Source organism: Pipistrellus kuhlii, unplaced genomic scaffold (genome assembly GCF_014108245.1).
Source record: "Pipistrellus kuhlii isolate mPipKuh1 unplaced genomic scaffold, mPipKuh1.p scaffold_m20_p_29, whole genome shotgun sequence".
Taxonomy (NCBI): Eukaryota; Metazoa; Chordata; class Mammalia; order Chiroptera; family Vespertilionidae; genus Pipistrellus; species Pipistrellus kuhlii.
Window position 1 is genome coordinate 6,931,179 of NW_023425528.1, and position 21,186 is coordinate 6,952,364.

General features: G+C 38.0%; 1 protein-coding gene and 1 pseudogene across 4 annotated transcripts; one reads left to right on the top strand and one right to left on the bottom strand.

Annotated features, from left to right (window-relative positions):
* The first annotated feature begins 572 nt into the window (after positions 1-572).
* On the top strand, positions 573-2,977 carry LOC118728170 (annotated as a pseudogene).
* A 6,128-nt stretch (positions 2,978-9,105) lies between these two features.
* On the bottom strand, positions 9,106-15,492 carry NXT2 (nuclear transport factor 2 like export factor 2). 4 transcript variants are annotated; one of them, XM_036454466.2, is made up of 5 exons: positions 15,437-15,492; positions 15,230-15,314; positions 14,100-14,186; positions 12,286-12,430; positions 9,106-11,242 (listed from the first exon to the last, which is right to left on the bottom strand). In XM_036454466.2, the coding sequence occupies exons 1-5, from the start codon at positions 15,475-15,477 to the stop codon at positions 11,058-11,060; spliced, it is 543 nt and encodes a 180-aa protein (XP_036310359.1). In that variant the 5' UTR covers positions 15,478-15,492; the 3' UTR covers positions 9,106-11,057. The 4 variants fall into 4 exon arrangements, with proteins under 4 accessions (XP_036310359.1, XP_036310361.1, XP_036310360.1 ...); XM_036454468.2 differs by having other exon boundaries at positions 15,469-15,487; XM_036454467.2 differs by lacking the exons at positions 15,230-15,314; positions 15,437-15,492 and adding an exon at positions 14,950-15,085.
* Between the last annotated feature and the right edge of the window lie 5,694 nt (positions 15,493-21,186).

A 21,186-nucleotide genomic window follows, 5' to 3' on the forward strand; every position in this document is an offset into this window, starting at 1 on the left:
AATCTGTAGGGACATTTTTGGTTGTCACAGTGATTAAGAGACCTTATTAATGTGAGTGGGGGCTAAGGATAGTTAATTTCAGTAATGCTCACAATATTCCACACAACAAAGAATTGTCCCATGAAACTATCAAATACAGGGTGGGGCAAAAGTAGGTTTACAGTTGTTCATATGGGAAATAATACAAGAATAAACTCTGTGTTTTGTGAACTCACAACTATAAACCTACTTTTCCCATTGCTTTGCAAAGCCTAATTATAATTATCTGAGTCCAGAACCTAACTCTATGTTAAGTATAAATACAGCAGAACTTTAAAAAGGTTTCAATATGTATTGAATTTTCTAAGAATGTGACTTCCACATAAATTGAGGGAAAATTGAGCTATGATTTGTTTGAAATTTTACCAAGAATAATTTACCATTTTGAAAAGACCACAACACTGACCAGTAGTGGTATTCCAGTTGAAAATACCACAAATAACACTGATCAGGCTCTCTCACTGTCCTATCCACACCTCCTTGCCTCTTCTCTTGGGCTGAAGCTCAGAGGACCAGAGCAAGAAGCCTGGACCATGTTCTGCTGCAGCCTGACTGCCTTTGACCACCACAACCCTGCTGGCTTTAATTGCAAAAATAAAAGACAATTTATTTATTTTTAAATTATTTTTAATATTTTAATTATGGTTGACATCCAATATATTAGTTTCAAGTATACACCCCAGTGATTAGACATTTTATAATTTAAGTGATCACCTTAATAAATATCATATCCATCTGACACCATGCATAGTTATTAGAATACTAGGGGCCCCAGTGCACAAATTCGTGCACCTTGAAAGGCACTGTGAGCCCTGAGACTGAGGTGGGCACAGGGGCAGGTCTCGGACCATCCTCTGTGCCCACACCTGGTCCCTGCCATTGTGGCCCCCAGTCCCCTGTTTGGCAGCAGCCCCCGCGAGGCTGCCACTCTCATGTGCTCGGCAGCAGGTGTGAGCACCTAGTGGGACTGCAATGTGTGGGAGCAAAGAATTTTTAGTAACCACCAGAGACTCGCCTTGGTGACAGCGATTGGCACCCAGCCTTGGTCTGGTGCCCCCGCTCACCTGCTCCACTATCCCACTGCAGTCAATGCCTGCCATGTTCTGTGCTCTGCTGCCTGCTGCTGCTGCCCTGCATGTTCCGCATACACCCCCTGGTGGTCAGTGCACAGCATACCGGTTGTTTGGTTGTTCGCTTGCTCTGCCATTTAGTCTATTTGCATACTAAAGGAATATATATATATATATATATATATATATATATATATATATACACACACACACACACACACACACACACACACACACACATATATATATATATATATATATATATATATATATATATATGACTATATTTTCTATGCTGTATTTTACATACCCATGACTATTTTGTGACAATTTGTACTTTTTAATTCATTCACCTTTTTCACATATCTGGCAACAGTCAAAATGATTTCTATATCCACTAGAGACCCAGTGCACAAATTCATGCACCTTGAAAGAAACTGTGGGCCACAAGGCTGCAGTGGACACAGAGGCAGGTCTTGGCCCATCCTCCATGCCCCTCCCACTGCAGACCCCAGTCCTCTCTCTGCCAGCTGCCCCACTCCTGCTGCTGCAGCCACTCCTATTAATACATGCTGATGGCACCAGCCCTGCTTACACCTGCTGACAGTGCAGAGCGATTGGAGTCAGTGCCAGCAGCAGGTGCAAGTGAGGCCAGCACTGTCAGCGGGTAAGAGTGGTGGCTGCTGCCCCAATTACCCCTCAGGAGCAGGAGGAAGTGGAGAAGCCCTCAGGGGTTATCAGGGCCAGCAGCCACCACTCGCACCTGCTGACAGCGCTGAGTGATCAGGACCAGTGCCAGGAGCTGGCAGCCACTATCGCCAGCAGCAGGTACGAGTGGCAGGTGGTACTATGGCACGCAGGAGCAAAGACTATTCAGTAACCACCAGAGGCTCACCCCAATGACAGCGACCAGATCCCCGCTTTGATCTGGTGTCCCTCCTCATCTGCTCCACCATACTGATGTGGCCAATGCCTGCTATGTTCTGCGCCTGCCCCCTGGTGGTCAGTGCACGTCATAGCGACCAGTTCAGTTATTCAGCCATTTGGTCTATTAGTATAGTAACCTTTCATTATATAGGATGAGTCTGTTTCTATTTTGCTAGAAAATTGAAGAAAAAAATAATTTAAAAAATATCCACAGCAATGACTGATCCAAGTTATTTAAAATGTATCTCAGAAATGACTGGTTTCTTGGTGTAGCAATTAGACTTGAATATGGATATAACGCTGAAAATATAATGTACTGGTACCTGGTAATACAAAAAATGCTGACAATGAAGCTAAAATGCAAATCCATTTATAATTTTTGGAGGTAAACATTTTTAAAAATATGTTTTTAATGATTTTAGAAAGGGAGAAGGAAAGAGAGAAACATTGAAAAAAAGAACCATCCTTGGGCTGTCTCCTGCATGCTCCCTACTAGTGATCCAGCCTGCAACCAGTGATCTCTTGATGCATGAAATAAAGCTCAACTAACTGAACCACATCAGCCAGGGTTGGAGGTAAAGGATTTTTATTTTAAGGCTGGTGCAATGGCTTTAACTAATGTTTAGATTCTGTGTCATGATGATTACCTGGTAATGCTTAAGGCAATTTGCATTTTGGTCCAGGCATGCCTGACACAGAATGCAGTTGCTAAAACAAACCAAACAAGAGAGAATGCCTGTTATGTTAGACAAGCATATTCTTGGTTTTGACACCAGAAATTCAGTTCTTGCTAAAGCTGCTCAATTTCTACAATTGCTGCATACAGACGAGCTCAGAGAATTACAGACAAAAGTGAATGAAGCATAGTAGCTGTTTGGGCAATTACTTTCCAACCAAAGACAGACTACAGACTGGGGAAAGCTGGAAGATTAACATTTTAGGGTTTCAGCCTCTCACCTACCTAGTACAATTGAGAACCATGTATACTCTGGCATGTGTTTGGAAATGAAATGTCATGTTTTTAAGGGGGAAATTCCAGAAAATTGACTATGTCATAGAGATTTACCATCATTGCTATTTCTTTAATAAACTTTGGGGAAGTGGGGGGAAAAACACTGATCACTCATGGTATTTGAGCTGAGAATATCACAGACAACCATACTGTTGTACACATGGTTGTTTCAACATAAAGGTATAAATAATCAAATACTTCAATGTTACTTTAGTGAAACCATAAGCATGTACATATTGAAAAATAAATTAGATAATTCCTCACACATTTTAAAAATCAGGGTGGGGGCAGTAAATGAGGTTTAGATTAAACTCTGATGGGGAATTGAACCTGGGATCACAGTCAGGAGAGAACTAAGTTTTAAACCATTATACTACTAGAGAGGTATGGCTCACATTCAATCTTCCATCTTTTTAAACATACTTTTGGGTACATAAAACTATACATAAGATGCATATATCAATAAAGGAAAAAATTCATAATAATAGAATAAATACCCATGACTTTACCACCTAACTCAAGTAATAGAACGTTATTAAATAATTTATACCTATCTATCCTATCCCACTCTCTGTAAACCCTGAACATTTGGGTTGCCACCAAATACTTGCTGTTATAAACAGTACTTATATGAACATTTCTATTTTTGAATCCTGGCACACATGTGCAGGAGAACAGATAAATGAGTGGAATTGATGAATTGTGGAGTATACAAATACAAAATTATGCCAACTTGTTTCCCAAAGTCATTGTACCTGTTGACAATCACAGAAGAAATGTATAAGAGTTTCTGTTTATTCACATCCTCTTCAACATTTGGTATCAGATGTCTTAATTTTTGTCATAGGCATGAAATATTTCTTTTTAAAATTTTCTTTATTGATTATGGTATTACATAATTGTCCTCATGCCCCCATTCCCATCCCAAACCCCTCCTCAGGTATGCCCAACCTCCCCACCCCCCATCTTCCATGACAAATGTTAGGCTTATATGCATGCACACAAGTCCTTTGGTTGATCTCTCCCCCTTACCCGCACCCTCTCCTGCTTTCCCTATGAGGTTTGACAGTCTGATCACTGCTTCTCTGTCTCCGGGTCTGTTTCTGTTCATCAATTTATGTTGTTCATTATTTCCCCTAGATGCGTTAGATCATGTGATACAAGAAATACCGTATAAGAACTGAAACTTAGACAAGCCATAATGGTTATGCTGAGAGGCAAATGAATCAGTCTCTAATGAATTCCTTTCTGGGCCAACAGTTCTTTTGAGTCCCAATTTCAATGTTAAACAGTTCCTTATGTGTACATGTCAGCCATGGTATTTCAGATCTGGTTTGTGGACAAATGGTGGTGATGCAGGTCCGAAAGTCTCTGGTTTGGTCCTGGGCATCCTTTAGTGATGCACAACTGCTGTCTGCTAGTATGGCAAGGCGTTGTCAGCGTCTTCCATCTATGGACTGTTTCTCTTCTGTCTTCATGGCTGGAGCACTCCTGTCAATTCCTCTTTATTTCAGGAATCCACATGGTCTCGGAGTTGTTTTCTGAAAATATAGAAACATATTCTCGACCAAAAGTTAATAAAGGGATATTTTCTATAAATTTGACTTGAGATCCCTTTTCATTTTTTTTGCCCAAACGATTTTTCTTTGGCTTGTTTTGACACCATGTATGTTTTTCATGGGTATCTTGCTGTTAGCATTTCAAGAAAGTTAATTTTCTAAAATACAAATTTTCTAGATGTAATTTACTCGCAGGATATTTTTCCTTACGTGATATTTTTCCACTATCACCCCCTTTTTTAATTTAAATATTAGGAGGCTTTTGGAAATTTTATAATGTAGTCTTGATAGCTTTTACATTTTAATTATTTGCTCTAAAATATGACTGCTTTAGGTTCATTACATGTTATGCAATTTTACCATGAGATGCTCTGTCAATAGGAATTTTTGTTAACACTTTAGGAACAGCTTTTTGTACAGTACAATCAATTTTTCTAGAATATTTGCTTATTTCAATTAGCTTATTTCAATTCCTCTGAGAAATTGACTACAATTCAACTGTCAAAGTCAACACTCTAGATGAAATATTATTTCATCATGGTCTTAATTTGCCTTTACTTGATCACTAATGAAGTTTAGCATCTTCTCATAGGCTTACTGGCCATCAATGTTTCTTCTGCAAATGATTGTGTATGGCTTTTGACCATTTGTACATTTGTTTTCTTTTTAATTTGTAAAAATCTTTCAACTTTCTGGTTAGGAATCCTGTTTTGATTGTATATATTATAAATGTTTTTCTAAGTTTGTAGCTTTTTTCATTTTAAAATCATCTCTTTTGACAGATAGTTCTCAATGTTACTCAATAATACATCAGTGTTATATATTCTAATTTGTCAGTCTTTTTTATGGTTAGTGTTTTTTGTTTGTTTTGTGTGTGTGTGTGTGTGTGTGTGTGTGTGTGTGTGTGTGTTTTGTTTAAGAAATCCATTACTTCCTTAAAGTTCCAGAGATAATCTCTTGCGGATTTTTCTAAAAGTTTAGTGTTTCACATGGAAGTCTTCAATCCATCTGAACTTTATTTTGTGTATGGTATATAATATGGATCTATTTTCTGTTCCGCATATGGATAACCACTTGTTTCAAACCAGTTATTAAGTAATCACTTCTTGCTCAATAATCTTCAGTTCCATATATGTGTGATAAGCCATGGTATTTAAGTTGAAAACACCACAAGTAACACTGATGAGTCATGGTATTTGACTTGAAAATACCACAAACCACCTTGATATTGCAGACATGGTTGCTCTTTCTGAGCCCTCATTTAGTTCAATTAGTTAATTTGTCAATCCCTGCATCATGCTTAATGCTGTCTTAATTACTATAGCTTTATAATAAGTCTCAATAAGTCTTTATAACAAGTCTCTGATAAGGCAAATCTCACCTTATTTTTTCTCTTGGAGTAGTTTGGCTATTGGTACTTTGTTATTCCATATAAATTTGAGAATCAGTTGCCAAATTCAATGAAAAATCCATGATTTTGATTGGAGTTTCATTGAATCTAGAAATAAATTTGGGAAGAGTTGGTATCTTTATGATTATTGAGTATGACTAGTTATGAACATGTAACATCAGTCCATTTATTTTGAGCTTCTTTTATGTCTTTTTATAGAGTTGTTTATAAATTTTGATGACTAGGTCTTGCAATTTTTTGTTATACTTAGTCCCAGGTATTGTACTTTATAGTTTTCATTGCTGTTGTAAATGGCATTTTTATTACAATTTCTAAATCTTTATTGCTAATATAAAGATGCAATGAATTTTGAATATCCATCTTATAGCAGGTCACCTTAATTAATCTCATAATTTATAATCACTTGAAGATTTTTAAGGGTTAAAATAATCACATTTAATAGAAATGACAATTTTAAATGAAGATAATTGTAATATCTGCAAATAATGTTTCAGTTTCTTCCTTTTTGAAAGGAAGGAAATGCACTGTAATTACATACAGGGTTTACAACTTGGACTAGTTTCCTCTTCTTTTTAAGGATGGGGATGAGGATGGCTCCCACCCTGTGCTATTGTATTTTTTATTCTTTTAGCCCAAGTTTCACCCTCAATTATGATGTATATACTAATTATGTGTCTCTATATTTACCATTGGCTGTAGGAGCCTTTCAGCCAGGGAGGTAAGGACATAAGATGCTGATGAGACATACCAATGAGTGGACACATATATACTGAGTGGCCAGATTATTATGACCACCTGACATTTGTAGGCAAATTAGCCATACACTGCATCATATGTGATATGGAAGCCAAAGGCCTGTTTGTAACACCTTTGCTGTCTGCAGTTACCAAGATAAAACGTCTCCAATTCAAATAGGAACACAAGGATTGGACAGTTGAGCATTGGAAAAAAGTCATGTGGTTCGATGAATCATGTTTCCATTTGCATCATGCAGATGGCAGAGTGAGAATTTCGAGGAAACAGTATGAGCATTCACCCCACATGCCTGAGTACAACCCTTCAATCTGGTGGGGGCAATGTTATGGTTTGGGGCATGTTTTCCTGGTATGATCTGGGCCCTTAAATTCATGTGAAACAACATTTGAATAGCACAACATACCCAACATACCTAAGTATCATTGTTGATCAAGTTCATCCTATCATGTTGATGGCGTATCCCAATGGAGATGGATTCTTCCAACAAGACAATGCACCATGCCACAGTGCTTGTATTGTGCAGGAGTGGTTTTAAGAACATGAGGGAGACTTTATCTTGCTTAGGTGGCCCCCACAATCACCAGATCTCAATCCAATTGAGCATTTGTGGGACAAAGTTAAAAAAACCACCAGGCAGCTGGTTCTACAACCATCAAATCTCGAAGAACTGGACAGTGCCATTCATCAGGTATGGTGTCAGATTCCTCACATCACCTTTCAACATCTCGGGAAGTCAATGCCAAGAATCGCCATAGTATTGAAGACAAAAGGTGGCCCAACAAAGTACTAATGGGGTGGTTATAATAATCTGGCCAATCAGTGTACATAAAAGCCCAGCGACCAGGACAGCAAAATAACTGGAATGACCGTAATAACCAGTGACTATGATGCACACTGCAGCAGCCAACCAGCCTGATCCAGACCCCAACTGCCTCCCCCTCCCCCGGCTGGCCTGGCCCCGATTGGCTCCCAACACCTTTGTTGTGAGCCTTTTTGTGAGCCAAATTAATAAATGCTCACTGATTTGATTAGTGAGTCAACACTCGGGTTGAGTCACCTACTGATGCAATAAACCGGGCTGGAGGAAAGAGGGGAAGGAGGAAGGGGGTGAGAAGGAGAAGGGGTGGGTTAAAGAGGCTATAACTGACACAGCAACTCAAAGACAGGAGCCCTAAATATCGGAGTGAGGTTACCAAGCCCAAATCAAAAGTGCATGAATGAAGTCAAGGAGTGACAAGAAAACCCAGGTTTAGTCTCAAAAAGTAGAGGTCAAATTAAGAGAATCACACCAACCAGAGGGAGCTTTTCTTCTCCCGGCTGACCCTGCAGGCCAACCTCACACGGCACCTCCCCCCTGCAGGCCTGGCCCAATGGGTCCCCATTGAGGCAGGCAGGTTGGACCCCATCCAGCATGATTTTATGCACTGGGCCTCTAGTAAAATACAATACAAATAACTAGGTGACAGAGTTTGAGTCATGAATTACTAGCCTCTTAATCTTATAGGCTTTTACTTTTACTAATGCCTACAAATTCAGACCTAAGTAAATGTATTTCACCAATATAAGATGACATTGATTATATGACTCAACAGTATTTTATGTACCACAGAGAAGGGGGGGGGGGAGCTGATTGGTGCCCTGTCGAGTATGGTTCAGTTGGTTGAAGTTCTCTTGTGTACCAAAAGGTCTCTGGTTCGATTCCGTTAGGGCACATACCCATGTTGCTGATTCAGTCCCTGGTTGGGGTGCGTGAAGGAGACAATTAATCAATATTTCTCTTTCACATAAGTGTATCTCCCCCGCCTTAAAAAAAATAGCTGATTTAATTGTGATTTGGCATCATCTTATGATTCATATCAATTTCAAGGATATTAAATTGTGAAAAATGTATGCACCTTTAAAGACATTAAATACAGTAGTTGATTTTATGGGCTATTGCCTCTCCTTTCCAAATGTCTGTTGACTTATTTTTAATGTAGAATTATAGTTAATGGAACCATACTTTCTGGAAACCAACTGTTTTTTGGTTTTACTGCCTACTAAACATAGCATTTTAGCTAGTTGTTAAAGGTTAAAATTTCAATGTCTCACCAGACACTTCACTGCTACATCAAATGGATAATTTTGGGAATGTGAACATTTGGTAGGAAAACAGGAACAGGTGGGCTGGAGAAAAGACAATGTCCAAGTTGTCAAACATTGTTTTCAACATTATAAGTTTTTAAATTTGAAAAACCTTATAAGGTAAAGAAATACTACCTGTTCTGGAGCCTTAAAAATACAAAAAAAAAAAAAAAAAAAAAAAAAAAAAGACCTTAAAAGGAGCTTGAGAAAACTTGTCAAGACAAATTTTATTTTTTTCAAGTTACAAAAATATGTGCATGTCAAAAATACAGTCTAGTCCATATACGAGTAGTTCCAGCCATTTAAAAGTTATACAGAATTTTGGGAAAAAAATACCAGTTCATACATAAGTCTCAAAACATTCAGTTCATGAATAGTATACAACCATTCAATTTACTTATTGCTAGTTATATGCAGCTCTACTTAAAACTGGTCTCCACAAATGAAAGGGCAGTGTTTGGGCACTCTGACTACTGCTGTTAAAGATGTGGTCTTTAGAAAGCCAATTCAAAATCAGAGTAAGCTCATTTTGAATAAAGCATAAGTTTTGGTTAGTACTATAAGAGGGAGTGGTCAAATTCCAATTGTACCCCCTTCTTCTATTTAATTCTATTTTGTTAATATGTCAGAAATATAATGTGTGATCATGGGGAAGATTAAGTGAATTACTGGTTTTCAAAAGAAGTAATAAGAAACATTAACTTTGAGCTGCAATATATAAACAAATCTGGCACATCTAGCTTAAAAACATTAAAACAACAAATTCAAGAATGAAAAAATATTTAAAATTTAACCAAAAGCCAAAGCTGTATTTCTTTCTCTTTAGATGCTAAGACATAAAATGAATCACTTTGAAGTTTATGGGCTAATGAAGATCTGTTTCTCTCTATATTTATTGTTAAAAAGATAGAGTTAACTACATAACTAGAACGTTTTAAAAAAAATCTATTTGCTCATAATGCCATATAAAAGAACAAGTCCTAAAATTAAATAATTGTGGCTTTAATGAGCAAAAAAGATAATATAGTTCACAGTGTAAAACAGGAAAGAAATAACTTACTTTGGGGGTGGATAATACATTAGAGATTTTTGGCCTTAAGTTCACATGGAAGACTTAGAAGTTAAGGGTGTCTCAAAGAGAGAACAATGGCTTTGTTTTCAACTTTCCTGTTAGACCCTCTGCAGGGTCTGGTTTATTGCTGACATTTTACCTCCATAAGTTCTTGAATAAATTGAGATATATATCGATAATAAGTATGAGGTGAACTGGAAAAACCTTTAAAAGTAATCTTTAGAACAAAAGTGACACTCGTGACCATTTGGCAATGATTCTTATCTTAATGACTTAAACTCTAAAAATAGGCTAAATTTTTAGGAGGTAGGAAACAAGTACCAAAAATTTTCCATGTGGCCACCCCTTCTAATTTTTGGCCAACTATAGCTCTCTATATTTCTCACTCCATATTCTCCCATTTAAAGCTATTAGACTCACTAACATTCATTACCTAAAGTTATAAACCTGGAGCTGCCATGAAAAATCTTTATAACAAGTTTTGCTTATAAGTCACTAAATATATCCAATACCCAGGTATCAACTAAGAACATATACCTCTCTAGTATATTAATTCACTTCATAAGAACATGTTAACATGGAAAACATTAGGTAACACTGAACATCTCTATCTGTGATTCTAATATGTCAAAGTAGTTATGCAAACCAAAAGTAGTAATATTTTCATTTGAACTTATTTGAAAAAGCCTTATACCAAAATTGTATCACCAGTGTTGACTGAAAATACATATGTGTTCTATTACAAAATTAACCTAACCAAAAAAAATACTCTACTTCCTCCCAGAGAATTATGTTGTGCTGATATCCTGTAGATAGTATTATAAAAAGGATTTCATTTTTGCAATAGGCTGGGCTCACAGTATGTTAGTACAGAGATCCTGTGTTTATAATATTACTATAAGTATGTTATCAGTGAAATGTATGTAAGGCATGTAAAATTCTAGCATTAAAGCTCTTAAGGGCAATAACCCAAACTGGCAGCTGCTAAAAAGATGCTGCTAAGAATTAAAACTACAATGAAATGAATTAATTGACATAAACTTGTTGCTGAAACTAATGGACTAAAGGAAAATGGACTTTTTTCCCTTTAACTAGTACTAGCCCAATCTTGAAAACGGAAGCAATCACTTGCAATCTTCCACACAGTGTTGTTAGGAGTAGTCTGAGCAGTCAGCAGGAAATTCTGATTGAAGAAGTGCTGTCTGTTTCCATCAAACTTCACAGTTCCACTGGTCACAACAAGAACTGTAGTCTGGGCCTGAGTAGCTTGCTCTTTACACACACACACACACACACACACACACACACAAAAAAAAAAAAAAAAAAAAAAAAGGTTGGTTTCCATCTCTAAATAAACAGATTTTCAGGCTTAAAAGACATTGCTCATAATTTAACACTCAAAAAACATTTCATGCCCTAACTGGTCTGATTCAGTAGATAGAGTGTCGGCCTGCAGACTGAAGGGTCCCAGGTTCGATTCGGGTCAAGGGCACGTACCTTGGTTGCGGGCACATCCCCAGTAGGGGGTGTGTAGGAGGCAACTGATGGATGTTTCTCTCTCATTGATGTTTCTAACTATCTATTTCCCTTCCTCTCTGTAAAAAAATCAATAAAATATATTTTACAAAAACATTTCATAAACTTTCTTTACTTTCAGCATACTGTTAAGCATGTACACCCAAAGCAAAAAAAAAAAAAAAAAAAAAATTCTTTTTAAAAACACTAAGTAATCATTTCAAAGATACTGAAATTATTTTCTGTCCAGAAAGATTCTGTGTACTCTAAATTCAAAATAAAGACCTTATATTTATTAATATTTCATTGGGTTCCTAACAGAGCTTTTTCATGTTTTGCTTTCTGTTTTTAAAACTTTGGAAAAAGAAATCACCCTAACCTACTAGAGAAAATTAGGGCCCACCTCGAGGTTAATCTTATATCGTATTAAACCTAATTCCATGTTGCCAAAAATCCTTTCATGTAACAAAGTAAAAAGTTTCTTCTGTGAAATTTTAATAAATTGTAAGATAATAAAACACATTAATTAGGGATATAGTATAACTTTTTTGGAGACATTTCTATGCACAGAAGGCAACTATTTAGAGAAAATATATAATTATTTCTTTCCATCAATAAAAGTCACATTTAACTTCAATTTCTCACATAACTGTTAATAAATTATAATCACACAATCCACCAAAACATACTACTGATCTGCTGGAGTGAGATAGGTCTAAAGGATACCAAAAGTTTAATTTGATAGCTCAGTGCTCATTAAAGTAAAACAAAAGAAACACTTTGAAAGACCATGCTCTTACCATGCACTGGTTGGCAATCTAACATATTAACCTGGAATTCACTAGAAGGCAACACCTCAAAAAAATTAGTTAAGGCTTCCAGCCCTGAAACAACATTTCCATTCCATATTAAAGTGGCCTTGTCCAGGTACAGACGGGTCAGTGCCTAAAAAAGAAAGGTAAAAGAAAGGTGAAAATAGTTTTGTTTTTGGGAAGGCATTTTAACAGAAATGAACTGAAAGGTTATGAGTGATATACAAACATTTTCATAGTTCTATATCAATCTCTACTCCCCTGCCCCCTTGCACTGGAATACAACATGAACACGGTTTACTCTTAATAAACTAGGCAACTAAATATACTTTTATATTTTACTTTAGCCACAATGAGAAAACTATGCATCCAAACTGGAAGAGTTTTAAAATTTTGCTTTCTGTATTTAAATGAATTAAATGGTCACAAGTTTCAAACACCTACAACCCAAAGCAGTTTTATCTCCCTCCTTTTTCTAATTGAGAATTAACAAAGCTATCTTCCAAAAGGCCCTATCTGCACACTTTAATCCTAGTGTTTACATACATGCAGTCATTTCATGTCCTAGCCATTTAATGTTGTATGTGTTAGGAAGAATGGGCTCTTTTTACTACTTAAACAGCATATTTAATTCAAAAGAATCACCAGTACTTGCTAAAGCAGTTTTTTATAAGTCAAGTTAAAGCTTCACTAAGGCAAGATTCAACAGTTAACTCTTTAGTCACAGAAGTTTAGTGTGTCACAGGACTCTATTTGCTTAATTCTAAAATTTATCTTGGATTAAAAGGCCAACACATATATTGACTCTGCTTTTTTTTTTTTTTCTACTTTATTTTGAAATCAGGAAGGCACAATAAACATCCATTGTCACATCCCTTATCCCTGGTCTCATGTCATAAAAAAATCAGTACCAGGAACTTCTTTTATCTTCTGCCTTAAAAAATAAATTTTTAGATATAATGTTAGCTTCTGTGCCTGCTAACTATTTTTGAGAAAGTACTCTAAAATACAATTCTGTACTGATAAGAAACCTAGGCAAGATTGGAGCATATACTGAAATAATTACTTAGAAGATGTGGCTCAGGGACAAATTACAATGAAAAAAGCTGACAAAGTGGTAAATTGTTCTTTTGAAGACTAAAAGTATCCAAGTCATGTGGATCATGCTTGTGAATGCCAGCCACAGCTGTGAGATTTAATTTAAAAATTATCTATTAATATATTCCATTGAAGGGACAAATCGGGGAACATTCCCTATAATGTCAGACCCCTTCATCAGCACTAATACTATTTTAACCAAACTGAAGTTATTTGGGACTGAGAAAATGTAACAAATTTAAATAAATATTTGTTAGGTCCTTTGTTAAGTGCAGTATTTAAATTCCCATTTACCACCCTAAAATAAAGTGAGGTTAAGAGAGGTTAGCAACTTGCCCAAGGTCAGAGATAGCTAAACACAAAGCTGATATATATATATATACACACATACACACACACACACACACACACACTCACACACACCTATCTTTATAGTTGAAAGTATTACAGCTGTCCCTTTTTCCCTCATTGACCCCCTTCACTCCACTCCCACTCCCCAGGCCTGCATGGCACTCTTTTCTGTGTCAATGGGCTATGTATATATGCATAAACAGTCTTAGTTAATCTCTCCCCACCACTCCCTTCCCTCTGAAATGCACCAGTCTGTTCAATATCAGAGTTATCACTTATGCAAGTCAGATGAATGGCTGGATTGAAAAAAGAAATAGTATTTAATAACGAGTAATATAGCCTATAACTCTCACCCGTCTTCTTTTGTCCATTGTCTCATAGTAAATATTGACAAATTCCTCTGCGGCTTTACATGCCTGGTCTACATAAGTTTTAAAATCCTACAAGAAAAATTTTAGAAGTGTACATCACTATCCATCCACAACCACAAAATCACCAACAGAAGCTAATGATTTATTTCAATCACTTTGCAGCTCTGTACATACTCCACATTCTTCCATATAAATGTTTACATTTGAAAAGCTTAGGGCTCAAAAGTTTCTAATTTTCACTATGTTTGGGTATACGTATTTAGGACATACTTGTCCCTCAGTGCATTTGATATACTGTATTTTTCCTTACTTTAAATATAATTTTATAATCTTAACTTGAAAACTGGTACTTCAGTACTTACTTTAGGCTTCCAATATTTTACAAAACATTCACCGTAATAAAAATGTTACAGCCAGAAACTTTAAAAAAGTGAGGGTGGAAGAATTGCCACTGAATAAATTTGGAAAGTGCTGAGTTCTTTTTTCAAGAGAGGCATTATGACCAAAATCAAATTGTTGAATTAAAAAAAAAAGGTATAGTAACAATAAAGTTCAATGAACTATTTGAAAAATGAGATACTTAGGGAACTTCTTCACATTACATAAAAATTTACCAGCATTTCCAAAGAATTGTAAAATCGAAAAAAAGAAAGAAAGAAAAGAAACGGGGTTTTCTCCTGCAGGGAAAAAACCTTCTTCCCTAGGCATTTACCCAGCCAAGCCTACCATTTCAATTAAGAACTACGGTAGTTTAATTTCTAGCTCAGGTGATCAAAATTATACAGAAAGGGAAATAATCCAAAAAGGAGTTTGCAAGCCATAAACGACAGACCCCAACATGCCCGCCTCTCGCTAGCTCCCATCTCAGGGTCCTTTCCAGCATCTTAGTTTGCACAACCCGAAGGAATAAGAAGTCTGCAGCTGGAGGTCGCAGGCAGCGGGTGTGGGAATGGAGGGGGTCTGCGGAGAGCGGGCCCCGCCCCGAGCCCGGCGGGCCAGCCCCTGATTCGCTACTCGGTCACGTGATCGGCAGCCACCCCTGCCCAGCGACCCTCCCCTCAGCTGCTTAAGCAGCGGCGCTCCAGCACCCGCTCCAAGGTCCCGGCACTCACCACAGGCATGGCCATCGGGGAGCCTGAAGCAGCCTGTGGAGGCAGTGGCGGCGTCACTACTTCCTCACGTGTCCGGCTCCCCCTGCTGTAGGAGGACCAAGTATTAAGGAAGATAGTGAAACCCGCCAAACATACGGAATCCTTTCCCCGCCCATTCTCTCCCGGAAGTACTTCGGTCCGTACTTAAAAGGATCTCGATGTTCCAACCTTAAGACGCTTCCCTTTAGTTCCGACTGTACCCTCCCCATCGCCCAAGGTACCGTATTCAATTTGTTTGATATTTACTTAGTTTGGAAGAAAATAAGTCACTTAACTTTTTAAACTAGGTGCTCTAATGTTGCCACTTTCCCAACCGCAAGCCAGGAGAAAAGCAAAAAGAACTAAGATCCAACAGGGGGAACCTCTTTACTTTAAGAGGCGGGTCAAAGGCTAGCTGAAGACCAATGAGAAGCAGAGGAAAGACATACAGGTGCTGCAGCCTATAGGAAAAATGGATGAAGCTTGAAGCGCGCAATCATACTGCGCATGACTGGCAAAGAAAGTTTTAGATTCTGGAACAATCTGGAAGAATCGATCCTCGTATTGAACCCCAACGTCTCCATAGTATTGCTACGATAACTCACTATTTGACTTTGCATTATTCAGTGGAAAAAGCTCACCCAATTCTTCCATTCTTATAGACCTAAAATGAAGATTTGTCGACAGCGCCATTCACCACCTTCCATAGCCAATTCGTGACAACGAGCAAGGTACTTTTCTAAGCATTTTAACTCATATTCACTTACTCAGTTACAATAACACTATGGCATATTATCTCCATTTTATAATTAAGACATTAATTAACTGGCTTCAGTCATAAACTAGTTGGAATTAAAGCTTAAGCTAATTTTACTACCTCTGCAAACGCACTTTACTCCCCAGCACCCTTTAAAACGGCCCATGTCAAAGCTTCGAACAACTTCTGGGGATTCAAATCAATTAAGTATCTCTATAATCTTACCTTGAGTAACTGCTTTGCGACGCCTCATAATACCGGACATGATCACGACCACGACCATGGTCTCGGTCTCTGTCATGGTCCCGGTCCCGGTCCCAGTCTCGGTAATAGTCTCGGTTACGGTCACTCCTTCCTCGATATCCTCCTTGATACCAGCCTCTTCCAAATCGTCTCATATTCTTAACCTATCCTTTCCCCACCCCGTTTGTCTTTCCTTTCGCCTAGTTCTAACTGCCGCTTTTCTCCGAGTACCTTCTCCTCTCCGAATTCCTCTCCAACCGTACTTCTGAACGAGCCTTCGATTTAAAGGTACAGTACTCCCACGTGTTCTGGATTGTTACGTATATGCTAATTAACCTCAACGACACATCTCGAGCCCCTACCTCTGCTCTGAGCTCTGATTCCACAAATGGATATGAACACTGCGAGGCACTGTAGGCTTCTCAAACTTGTAGAGTCCAGAATTTAAACTCGTTATTGCCGCCAAAACCGGTTTGGCTCAATGGATAGAGCGTCAGTTTGGGGACTGAAAGGTCCGGGTTCGATTCCGGTCAAGGGCATGTACCTTGGTTGCGGGCATATCCCCAGTAGGGGGTGTGCAAGAGGCAGCTGATCAATGACTCTCTCTCATCCGATGTTTCTAACTCTCTTATCTCTCTCCCTTGCTCTCTGTACAAAATCAGTAAAATATATTAAAAAAAAATAAACTCGTTATTGCATCTGTCCTAACAATCTTATGTATTTTTTTCCCTGTCATTTATGCTGGTACTCATGGAATATTTTTGCGTCCTCCCCATTATCATGTTTCATTCATTAATTCAGTAAATGTGTATTAAGTGCATTCTGTGGGCCAGGCACTGTACAAGGCTCTAAATATAGAATAGTGGGAAAAAAATAAACTTGATCTATAGCTCATGAGGCCCAGAGTGCTAGACAATAAACAAAACATGAATGAATTACAAAGGAGTTCCAAGTACTTGTCCATCTTTAAAGCAACCCCTCTGTCTCCTCTGTATACAAATTTTGACTTTGCTCTATTCTCATTTTTTTCTTTTAAATTTTCCTAATTTTTAAAGACCTACCTTTGTCTGGTCTCAATTTACTTTTCCAAACTTTTCTCCCATTATTCACAAATATTGGCAAAGTTAACTACTACTGTTTGCAAAAAAAAAAAAAAAAAAAAAAAAAAAAAAAATGACTCATAGTTATTGTTTTATAGTTGATTGTGTTTTTTATTGAAAACTTAGAATGTGTCTGGTGTTTATTATGATTTCATTCAATCTTCCCAGCCTCTGGAGAGGGAATATTATTATTTAGATTTTTAAGAATTTAAACAGAAGTTTAAAGAGGTGTAAATTGGCTATGATGATACAACGAAAGGAGCTGGGATTACAACCCACAACTGTCTTTGCTCTTAGAAAATTTACTATTCATGCATTTGTTTGTAGTATGCTTATTTTGGAATGTTTGTTCCCTTCATTTATATCTGCCCTTCAGAGTCCAGGACTGGTAAAGTCTCTTCCATGAAGCCTTCCCTCATTTCACATCCCCAGAACCCCAAAGAATATTATCTCTCCTATGGCTATGAAGAGTGGCTTTTGGTGTGGGACAATAGTGCCAGGTACTACAGCAGTGTTGAGTACTGAAAAGGGACAGCTGGTGGCTGTGCAGTGAGCTTTAGGGGCCTCAGGCTGTTGCAAGGTAGGGCAAACTACCCAAGCCCATGCAAAGCAGAAGCTGTGCTGGGGATGGCTCAGTCCCAAAAAAGGACATGAAGGCCCTTCCCAGACCCTAGTGGTACAGGTTTCCGCCTCTTTACTAGGCCTCTGCCAGCACCAGCACCATAACTCACACAGCCCTTGTCTCTGACTGAGGCAGCCGCAGGGTCATTATCCTCTCCAAACTAGTCACCAGTGTGCCTTGGAAAATTTGGGTTTTATTGGAACCCTTCTTTGCTTAAAGCCCTTCAGTGGCTTCCCATTATCTTTGTCCTGTGTCCAGCCAGTCAGGCCCTTTTCAATTCCTCCATTAGCTAGACCCCTGAGGTACACAGGGCACTGTACCAGGTACTCACAGTGCAGAAATCGGAGGAGGTAAAACAGTTACCATAGATGACACAAAAGGGACCCAAGGGTGCTTGAGACTTACTGTGGAGTGTGGTCTAGGTGCTCAGTTTCTGCCTCTCAGAATGTTTCAACATTGATCATGACAGGCACATGCATATGTGCAAAGGAAAGAAGGAGGTGCTTTCCTTTAGTTAAAAATATAATTTTTAAATGTAATTAAAGCCCTGGCTGGTGTGGCTCAGTTGGTTGGAGCATCTTCTTGTGCACAAGAGGGTATCCGGGTTGTAGGAGGTAACTGATGCTTTCCTCCCCCCCCCCCCTCTCTCTCTTTCTCTCTCTCTCTCTGTGTGTGTGTGTGTCAATTTTTTGCTGTAAAATAATATATATTTTTAAAATGTACTTAAAAACATTTGGTCACTTAATTCTGGAAGTGAAGGTTGTTTGTGGCTACATCCCCAGCTAGTCAATCATTCCCATGCCTATGAAGAGCTCTGGACAGACCCAGACTCTTTTCATCTTTTATACTTTACTTTCCTGTCTCTAAAAAAGCATTAGGGCTCTTGACACTTTTTATAAGTTTTCAAATGCTTTTCTTTCTTTTTTAAAAAAATATATATTTTATTGATTTTTTACAGAGAGGAAGGGAGAGAGATAGAGAGCTAGAAAAGTCGATGAGAGAGGAACATCGACCAGCTGCCTCTTGCACACCCCCTACTGGGGATGTGCCCGCAACCCAGGTACATGCCCTTGACCGGAATTGAACCTTTCAGTCCACAGACCGACACTCTACCACTGAGCCAAACCGGTTTTGGCACTGAGCCAAACCGATTTTGGCTCAAATGCTTTTCAAGACTATTTATGTAATTAGCTTTGAACTCTCAACAGGGACTATTGTCACTTACCTCTGTATTTAATCACATATTCACCAGCATGTGTGAGTGAAGTAGGTGTCACTGCCCACCCCACCTCCACCCCCGCCCCTAGGTGAAAAAAGAAAAAGGACAGCTGAGCTAGAGGTAGAGGAAAGGCTCAGAGTTTTGCACTGAATGCTTGCACAGCATTTTGGACACTTCTATTAATGTGCTACTAGGGTGGGAGGCTGGGTAAACTGATAATGTAGAAAACAATGTTGGGCTCTGGTCAGAACAGTGAATCTGAACCTTAAGAAAACTATGCTTGGTGGAACGAATGGGAAACAGGTGAATAAGACTCAAAATTGCTCTTTATCAGATAACTGTACATATGCAAAAAATGGAGAGAGTGACTAGCAAGGGTGTTAAAGAGATTTTCTTAGAAACACAGAATGGCATATTGGTTAAGCACATTGTTATCAGCATCAATCTGGCTTTAAATCCTTGCCATGCCACTGAGTCGCTCTTTGACCTTGGCCAAATTACCTAAACATCCGATGCCTCAGTCTCTCAATCTGTAAAATGGAAATGAAAGTATTACTACATAGTTCATAATACTGTTGTAAGAATTAAACAAGCCAGTGCTTGGCATACTGTCTTTGCTTGGGGAATATTATAGTAGTATTTTCTTACCCATGGAAGATAAGATTATGCAGCCACCCATTTCAGAGTATGAAGTTGGGACAGATGAGATAAATTTTCGTATATTGAGAGGCATTAGTAAAGTGCAGGAGAGTGATAGGGACCCTGAGATAGCAGATTGCAGGAGTAATAAAATGGGTTGATTAGGATTACATGTGGACGTGCTGTGCAGCCATCTCTCCTGGTCAAGTGTAAGCCTAAGGGAATTAAAGCTGCTTTGATATACCAACATCCCTATCTGAATGTATATCTTTCTCTGGACTTGATAAGGACAAGTCAGTAACAACTGGGGAAGTGATCTGAGCAGTCAGCCCCTTTCTCTCAGGTCTCTAATTGGCAGCCAGCCTCTTCACATTAAATTTCGTGCTTTTCTAAGTTAGCCAGGTGCCTTTCATCTGTTCACATTAGATAGGGCTTTAAAAACAAGTTCATTATTATATAATTCACATACCATTCAATTTATCCATTTAAGGTATACAATTCAGTGTTTTTTTTAAAGTATATTTACAGAGTTATGCAAGTCTCGCGATGAAATTTAGAAACGTCCTGAAAATAACCCCTTTTTCCGTTAACAGTCAGTTCCCATTTCTCTTTCACTCCAGCTCTTGGCACCATCAATCTAATTCCTACTTCTACACATTTGCCTAGTATGAACATTTCATATAAATTGAATCGTAAAATATGTGGTTCTTTCCGTCTTAGCATAATGTTTTCAAAGCTTATCCACGTTATACTCAATTCCTCTTAATTGCTTAATAACATTCCATTACATATCTATAATAGATTTTATTTATCCACCATCCATTGATAAACATTTGGGTTGTTTTCATTATTTTTGGATTTATGAACAATGCTTCTATAAATGCTTGTGTACAAGTTTTTGTGTGGAAAAATGTTTTTAGTTCTTTGGGGTGGATCCTTGGGAGTGGAATTGCTAAGTCATATGGTAACTTATGTGTTAAAAAACAAAATTCAACTGAATAAACTTTGATCTTATGGACTTTATTCAACAATTCATGAATTGGGCAGATCCAATCTAACAGATAGAAAGGAGCTCTGAAGAGCTGTAAAAATGACTTTTATAGTTAGAAGGGATTGGGAATTAGTTAAAGCTAGTGATATCACTTTTCTTTAGGGCAGGGATGGGGAACCTTTTTCTGACAAGGGCCATTTGAATATTTATAATATAATTCAAGAGCCATACAAAATTGTCAACTTAAAAATTAGCCTGCTATATTTGGTTAAACATTTAATTAACTCACCCTTTAATGCCTTAGTGGGACCAGACCAAATGATTTCCTAGGCCTTTTATGATCCGAGGGTTGGATGTTCCCTTCCCCT